The 9,083-nt window shown below is 36.3% G+C and overlaps 1 protein-coding gene across 1 annotated transcript; it reads left to right on the top strand.

Annotated features, from left to right (window-relative positions):
• LOC104734362 lies at positions 5,501 to 7,154 on the top strand. The gene is made up of 2 exons (XM_010453917.2): positions 5,501 to 6,406; positions 6,567 to 7,154. Exons 1-2 carry the CDS (start codon positions 5,625 to 5,627, stop codon positions 6,889 to 6,891), a joined length of 1,107 nt encoding a protein of 368 aa, XP_010452219.1. The 5' UTR covers positions 5,501 to 5,624; the 3' UTR covers positions 6,892 to 7,154.

The following is a 9,083-nucleotide window of genomic DNA, read 5'->3' as shown; positions in this document are numbered from 1 at the left end:
GGGGGGGGGGGAAATTAGAGGTCTACATTAATTGGATTGGTAAGGGTTGAAGAGAGAGAACAGACACGTTTGTATAAGAAGATATATGGAAGAAATAGAAATAGAAATTGAAATAGAAATATAAGAAGATATGCAGAAAAAGAAAACAAGGTAACAGAATAAAAATAAACAAAGAGGTGAAATTTTTAGAAGAAAGAGACAAATATATGATGGAAAATTGAATATAAGAGATGAAATGATACTATATAAATAACATTAATATAATTAAATACTTGGACTTTAATGCATGCATGCGGAAGCTAGGCAGATGGAACTTGGGAGAGAGAAGTGGCCACTTTTAGTTTAAATTGAATATAGAAGGAAAAAAAAATTAAATCGTTTCTCTTCAAAGTGTTACATCATGCCAATTCACGAAAAGAAAAAAAAAACTACGGGAAATTAAAATCCATTATTCCCAAAGAGTCTACCTGCAGAACTATAATCTATTTTTTGGGAGATGTTTCTAACACAGTTCCGGCAAGCCATGACATCGGCCAACATTAATGAAAATGGCGAAGGAGTGATTCTCCGCCTATATATTTCTTACTTCGAGCAATGATAATAACCACGAACTTTTGCCTTTAACGTTCTAAATCAGAAAAAAAAAAAAAAAAAAGATAAGAAAAACAAAATGAAGGGAATCTCGAAATTGGGTATCAGAGCTGGTGGACGTGGAAGATCATTCGCAGTCGCCGCGTCTTCATCCTCCGGTGGCAGTGCTCCAAATGGCGAGGAAAACGAATACGATGAAAACCTCAAGAAGCTTATTGAAACCGCGGAATCTCTAAAGCAAAAGCTAGATGAGCAAAAAGAGGCCAGAATCAGATCTGGTAAGGATTCCTGGACGGCAGAAGAAGTGGCGGCGTATGAAGCGTATTGGAAGGCTCAAGAGGCAGTTTGCAAGGCTAAGTTGGAGAAGGAAATGGAAAAGCAGGAGGAAGCGGCGGCGGAGGAGGAGCCCTAGTGAGGAACGGCGCCAGAGAATCATCTCATCTACCCTAGTTGAATTAAGATTATCTGCTTACTTGGGGTTTATTCCATTTTCTGTTGAATGTCTTTTTCTTTTTATCTTTTTAGGGTTGTTTGTTTCCTGAAAATGTAAGGCTTGCTATCAAGCCCGATCTACCCACTTCTAGTTGTAGTTTTATTCTATTGTCTGTATGTTTTTTCTTTTTTTTTCTTTTTAAGGTTGTTTGTCCCTGAAAATGTAAGGCTTGTTATCAAGCCCGATCTATCCCATTCTCATATAATTAATGAAAAATTTCGTTTTCTAAAAAAATTGTTTTTATGGGCATACAAGTTTGAGTATCTTCATCGGCTGGTCTTTCGAGCACGGAAAAAACTCTTTTGTTTTTCAAGCATTCGGGAGAAACTACAGAAAACTTATTTGAAGATTGAGCATAGAGAGGATCAACAATAGAGCTGATATTAAAAACTCAACTTTCTGAAGGTTCAATATCTTCAAACCATGTTCTAGTTTTAGATGATATTTTAAGCTGTCGAGGCAGATAAGCTAACAATGTTTTGTTTTTATGACAGAGGATGAGGAGATCAGTACTGATATGGACAAAGATCTCTCTTTTACCTAGCTAAGATCATTACACCAGTTCAGATGTCAATTACGCCAAACATGTTGGCATTGCTACTGAATCCTTGTCTGGTTTGCCTCCGGAGAACACCATGGCAAATATGCAGAATTTTTTCAGAATCTACATGGCTGGAATTCGCTCTGGTAGCGCTCATCATATTGTGTAGTTGAGCCTGAGAGTAAGAATATTGGATGGATGTTAGGCTTTTCTTCTGTGCATTTCAAGCATAAAAGAAAAAAACAACCAGATCCATTCACAATAGATACTTTGATACAGTTGATTGTATATTCGATCTGATCTATACTTAAAAAAAAAAAAGTCTTAATTGCATTCTTTGTATTATGTATATGATGGTACGCCGTACATATCTGACCATGAAGATCTAATTACTATTTGTATTTTATTAGTGATAATACCTTGACATGACATCCAAACGTAAAACATTCGGTGTTTCTCAAGAAATTAACTAGAATTGTTCAGATTTTTATTGCACGAAAAGAACATTTCATTGTTAGCCTATTACTGGATGCCACGCCAATCCAAGCCTTTTAAATCATTAGAACGAGCAATGCATAAACCATTCTTGACTGGAAAACCGGAGTAGGCATCCTATGAGCTAGTTTTAAAAAGAAAAGATCCATATGTATTCCTCATGCATCATGCATGGTTTTCTCCTCAATATCTTTGTTTTCTTTTCTTTTTACAAAAAAAAAACAAATTCGTTGGCAACAATACTGATGAGAGAGTGCTGAACTAGACAAGAAGTATCCGCATGATGAGGTCTTGAAAGATCCGTCACATTGAACTCTCTCAAATTGATCTTAAGATTTTACAATTTACACCATATCACTTAGTTCTTTTAAGACAAGTTTATAATGTATATGATATCACTACTCTTTGAACTTTTGAATCTGTTGGGAATTTCATGATAAATTTTACTTTTTCTAACTATATATGCATTCGAATTTTTGTCTAGCCAAGAAGTCATTGAAAAGATTTTTCCCTTCAGGTTGTGATTGAATATTTCGGAGATGGTTATGCTGTGGAGGTGACTGGCAGCTTAAGCCTTCAATGGACGGGAACACCGAGTGGGAATGGTATGGAACGACAAGCATCCAAGTCAATCGGGTTAGTATGTGTCCTGACTCTTTCTACTTTGGTCGAATGTTTTTTCTTCTTCTGATGAACATGTGAAGAGTCCTTACATAATTTAACATTTGGGTAATGTTGCGTACATAATTTAAATATGTCTTTAACTAATGTAGTTATATCTGTTGTTTTAATTTTTACTTAATCTAAGTGGGCTTCGTAAAATTGAATGGTGTGAGTGAGAAAATGGGCCATAATGAATTGGTCTAGCTCACATTGGAGCTCCTGTGGATGTCGGGTCAGATTTAGAACAGAGAAAATAAGTTTCGCTTTTGCTCTGTTTCATGATTACAAAGGACTCGGTCTCTTATGTTTCCTAGTTCCTTAATACTCGGATTCATGGAGAGATTGATTGCTTATTCACGTCGCCCACCTCCCTAGTCCCTAGATTTGCGATTGACTTATTGGAATCGTGGTCAAACTAATTTAAACCAGTGGCGGTTACAACTTACAAGAGGACACATCACAAACAACAATCTCAAAGTAGTCAGCTGTTTGTTTATTGATGATTCTTGGTTTTACGTCGTTGTAACTATGCCTTGTAAATGGAGTAGAAATGCTCGTTCATACTTTTCCATTTGCTCATTACAAGCAGCCTGCAAAAAGACATATATACTTCTTTTCCCTCTCACGAGAAGACTACATCATACCTAAGACACGAAATATGTAACGCCCAAATCAAATATATAGAAAGCCAAATACATCACTATAAAAGGAAAACTATACTAATAGTAATATGAATATGTTGATCAACAAACAAAAAAAAACAGAATTGTCCAAATTAGCGTTATAATGAAAAGTTTGGCTAACTTTAACGAATAACAATGGTAAAATTAAATACTAGTATTAACAACAAGGATGTCATTTATGGATCAAAAAGCCACCAACAACTTTTCCAAACGGGCAAAACAACAAGTGACGATGTTATTTTTCTCCATATCATATGTGCGTATAAAAGAAAATTAAATTTATAAGAGATGATGCATGGGGATGGACACAGTGTTATGTACTTATGTTCGTCATGAGTTAGCGTTGGTGACCGGAAATTAACCTGGGCTGGTGAACAGAAAAAGAAACTGGGCGGGTAAAATAATAGACTTTAAATGAAACTGAGTGGTTTGGAAAATGTCACAATCTCATTCTTTATCTTTAAAAAAAAAATAGAATACTATTTTGAATTCAAATTCAGAAGATAGTAAATGAATTGAGGGTTTTGGAAAATATCATAAATAACTAAACCAAGTCTATTTACTATTGGTTTATACAAATTCCAGTTTACAAAGACTTTATTGACAAACTTAAACTATATACAGACTCTATAGAGATAATACAATCCCATAAGTAAATGAATCAATTGAGATAATGTCGTATGTTTGTTTTTACGTTTTACAACACATATGTTGATAAAATAAATTAAAAGAACACATACCAAAAAGTATGCGATGTTGATTGCTATACTAGATTCGTGGCCTATACACTTTTTCTTTTATTGGCTTTTGTGCTTGGTTTGCGGTTGAGTTGGACAATTAACATTTTCGCAATTATATTTTTATATTGCTCTTGTCTAGTCGAGAGTACACCCTGACACGTCTCACATGTCCATAAGCCATAAAGATTCAACATGTGAATCATTGCAGTTTGAAGTTTAACGATATATATTTTTTAAAAATTACTTGAGTAATTCTATATGAGAGATGTCTCGTATGAAACATGCTGTTATGCAATATTATTTCTTCTCCTAAACATGTTTAATATTATTGTTGTTACTAGCTAGGGAAAGATTCCATACGTTAGGGTGCAACTGTGCAAGAAAAACAATAAGAGAAGTTGAAGTTCATATTGAAAAAAAAAACGATTAAAAATGAATGGTGAAATGATTTGATAGTTAATTTCAATAGTAAAAACTTTAGAATGTTTATTGATTGATCACTGATAGAAATCTTTAAAAAGGATTTGATTAGTAAATTTTGAACCATATTAATACGAATATAAAAAGGTTTAAATCTCAAAACACCAAAAATGTTTTCATAACGTTTTAGATTTTCCGATCTATGACTATTGACTATTGAGTGAGTTTTGTGATCAAGTGATTCGTATGAGGACATTTCGATTAGCATATAGTTGAAACGTTTAATCGTCTTTAATGCTTTCATAGTTTCATATAATTCGATTCACGTGTCGTAGTGTTGAACCAGCTCGAAGTAATGTGTATACACATAATATATATTTGTTGTAAAAGTGTCTGGTAAAATATAATGGAGTAAAGCTGTCAAACTCATTATAAATTTATAATACCTAAACTCTTTTATATAAAAAAAAATTATTGCAACTGGTGTTGTTCGTACTATTATGTGACAAAAAAAGATACGATATGGCGCGGCCAGTCAATAAAGTGGTGTAAATATGGTAATGGCGTGGAGAGGGGGGGGAAAAAAAATTAGAGGTCTACATTTGGATTGGGAAGGCTTGAAGAGAGAGAACAGAGACGTTTGTATCGAAGAAATAGAAATAGAAATAGAAATATAAAAAGATATGCAAAAAAAAAAAAAAATTAAAAAGTTTTAACAGAGGAAGGTAGGTCTGTTTTAAAAAGTTTGTTAGTTAAAAAAAATTGGGAAGTAAGAGACAAATTATCTAGTGGAAAATTGAATACGAAGAGAGTGAAAAGGAGACAGAGGAAACAGCCATATTTAATAAAAAATAGGGAAGGAAATAAAAATGGAAATTTGAGAAAAGGAAAATCGGAGGAGTATATATATATGAAGGGAGGTTTGGTGTTTAGGGTTTTGTTAAACCGTGTGTGCTTAATATCTAAAAGGTTTCAATAATTTTCTAAGAGAATCAAGAATGTATCAGATGTTGGGAAGAGTCTTCAAGCTCTCGTCATCAGCTCGAATTCGTGGCCTCTGTTTGAGGAGGCAGGTTCACGAGCAGCGGTTATTCTCCACTTCGGCGACGCCGTATCTGCTGCTCCGCAATAACAACGCGGTGATATCCCCCAACGAGAGGCTCGTGAGCATTGACTTGTTCGATCCGAGGAAGCAAGAAACGGTGAAGATCCCAGAGCAGAGGGTGTCGAAGGAGGTCCAAGAGTCGGTGACCATAGGATCGTCGAGGGGATGGGTGGGCCTGAAGAACATACACGATTCCAGTGTACGACTCACCAATATCTTCAACCCTTCTTCTTCTTCACCCAAGGTTGTGTCCCTGCCTCCTCTGGGTGTCGACATTTCCAGAGCTAAAGTTTCCAGCCTCTCTCTCTCAGCATCCCCAGACGATGAAGGAGGTGATTGTGTGGTAGCGGTCAGTTTCTTTTCCCCGATGCTAGGTCTATGTCGTCCTGGTGAATCCGAGTGGACATACATCAAGATCCCCCAGGCCATGCCCATCTCAAAGGTCATGTATTCTGTCACAGACAAGCAATTCTATATTAGCACCGAGTCTAGCCCAGCTGAAACTGGTCTGATCACCAGTAGCCCCAAATTTCCTCCGGTAAGCCCCTACCCGAGATTGCTTACACATCAGAGTTCAGAGCTTCTCAATCTGTCTACAGAGCTCATGGATCTGTCTTGTTACGCCACGCCATACTTGGTGGAGACACCTTCCGGCGAATCTTTAATTGTTTTCTGGTAAACTCGCTCTATTCATTCTTTCTTTCCGTTTGCTCCAATTCTCCTTGTCACCTTAGTACCATTGATAATTATACAAGTGCAGTTTTCCTGCGTTTTTGCCTATCTTTATATATATACCACGCCCTCACACATCTTTCTATATCTTTGCCTTTAAAAGGGTCAGGGAAAGCTTCGACCGTGAGAAACTCCGCGACAAAACCACCAGGAATACCAAGAGTTTTATCGTCTTTAGGCGAGACCAAGAAGAGCTCAAGACTGGATCTTTTACTCGCGACATTGGCAACCTCTGCATTTTCCTGGGCAAGAATGAGGCTTTTTGTGTCTCCGCTACGGACTACCCTGGTCTACAGCCAAACTCTGTCTACTTTGGAGACTTTGACACCGGCTTCGGCTTCTACGCCCTTGCCTCCCTTACCCTCCATGACCTCACCGATTCCGCCCCCGAGTCCATCCACTACATGTGGCTTGCCCCTCTCCAGTAACTCTGTTGTAGCATCCCTCTGTTGTTGTAGCCATATATATCCGGTTTCCGACTCTCTTATCTCTCCGGTTTGTCTTCTTTAATAGTTTTATTGACCAATATCTCTCTATATATGGACCCGCTTTATCTACATATGGAGTTTCCTTGCTTTAATGTTTTATTGACACACAATGTGGGCACTTATGTCTGCTTAATCTACATTTTCGAGTTTGCTTTCTTTTATGTTTTACACACAGTGAAGGTTTCTTGCCTTGTCTTCGTTAAGTATTATTATTGATCATGGGGTTGTATTGGTTTCTCAGGCAGCTATAGCTTAGTATTATTGGAACAACCTGTTGGTACTGGCAGCTCTTTTTCCTGCTTAAAAAATCTTTAGCGTGACAGGAGAATTTCTCACACACCATACTTAAGAAAATTTCTCAATTTTAACACACCCCACGTATGAAAATTTAGAGAGAACAAAAAAATAACCAAAATTTTCAATTCTGTTGCATATTTTGAGTTTAAGTAGAGCACTACTCCCTTCTTTGTTGTTGCTGAAATGGCTAGTTGTGTGGATTGTTCCAGCCACTGAAAGGTTATTTGAGTTTATTATATTTTTTTTAGGACCATTTTTGTTTATTTGAGTTTTAGTTTTTCTTCGCAAACTTGCACGATCACTTCTCATTTCTTAATCTCTTTCGCCATCTCTTCAAATTATGCGTTTCCAAACCATTTGTACAACTAATTAATGATCATGTAGTCAAAAAGTATATTTTCTAATCACTACTACACGAGTAAAAAGTATTCGACATCCATCAATAGAAGTCTTATTAATGAAACCTTCTGAGACAAAACTATAAAGAAATATAACCAATCTCAACTCAATTGCTTTTAGGAAAGGACAATTGAACAAATTGTTTAAGAAGCCTTAAATATATACTACTCTAAGTCATTAAGTTTGACTTGAAATTGCTCACCTGAAGACAAAACCTTGACACGGACTCAACCATTGTCCTATCATGTTTTTCCAGCCAAACCAGCCTACTTGCGTTTACCTGAGCCGCCCTCTTGAACACGCATTTCAGTGGTTAACTCTCCAGTCCCAAATCAACAGTTTGGCCTTTGTCTCTCAGATTGTTGCAACTTGCAACGGTGGCTACATCTCCTAGGAAATATTTGTCCAAAGCGCACACAATGTTATCTACCTCCTTAAGCAAAACGTAGACAAACTGTGAGATTGTGCGTGGGAGCAGAAAAAGGATTACACGAGCCATCCATGACTCTGCTACCATAAAAGATTGAGGGAAAAATATTTGAAAATCTTTAGGAAGAAGATGAACTTTATATTTTATTGCAATGATCTGATTACTTTACATCATTTCTTTATTCATAGAGAAGAGATTGATCTTATCCCCTCGGACAAGCTAATTTACATCAGCATGTGATTTCACATGTATAGAGAGCGTCAATATCTATTTTCACTATTTGTGAGCTGTGAAGGAGATGTCGTTATTATGCTCGTATGATGAGAAGGAAGAAGAGTCATAGCCGTTACTCTGTTTGACTACTGTGTGTGACTGAGGAAGCATAGTCGCATAGATGGGCTTTGTCGTTTTGAGCTGATCCATACTTCCTTTCGATTGGGCTTCATGTTGTATAGTCCCAGTAGAACTCTTTGTCTTTACAATTATCAAACAAATCTACGTTTCAGGTAACAAATCTACGTTTAAGAATGAAAAGGAAAAAAACTTGGAAGTAGTTGCAGATAACTTCGGTTCAACATTGTCATTAGGCATGGTACAAGTAAAGGCAAAATAAATTTGACTCGCAGTACTCAAAAGTCAAATCCAATGTGCCGAGAATAGTTTCGTCAATGTTATCATCATCATCAGTTCAGGTTTAAGAAAGAAAGAAAGAAAAAAAGGTTTCAAAAATTCAAAGCAGTCATTTAATTGGGTGCAAAAGAAAAAAGTAAATAAAACGCCGTCGTTTTATCCTCGTCGTAAATGGGCCCTTTTAATGATGAGGTCCAATTCGACGGCATTTTTCTCATTAAAAAAAAAAAACCAGCGTACTAATCCTGACCTCGTGTTTTTTTTCCCGTATGTATACACTATGTGATATAGTAGTACATTGCAATTTTATATATCATCACCATACACATTACACACACACACATTAAAAAAACCAAAAAAAAAAAAAAAAAAGGGT

Source organism: Camelina sativa, chromosome 13 (assembly GCF_000633955.1).
Source record: "Camelina sativa cultivar DH55 chromosome 13, Cs, whole genome shotgun sequence".
Lineage (NCBI taxonomy): Eukaryota > Viridiplantae > Streptophyta > Magnoliopsida > Brassicales > Brassicaceae > Camelina > Camelina sativa.
This window is presented reverse-complemented; position numbering and strand designations above follow the sequence as displayed.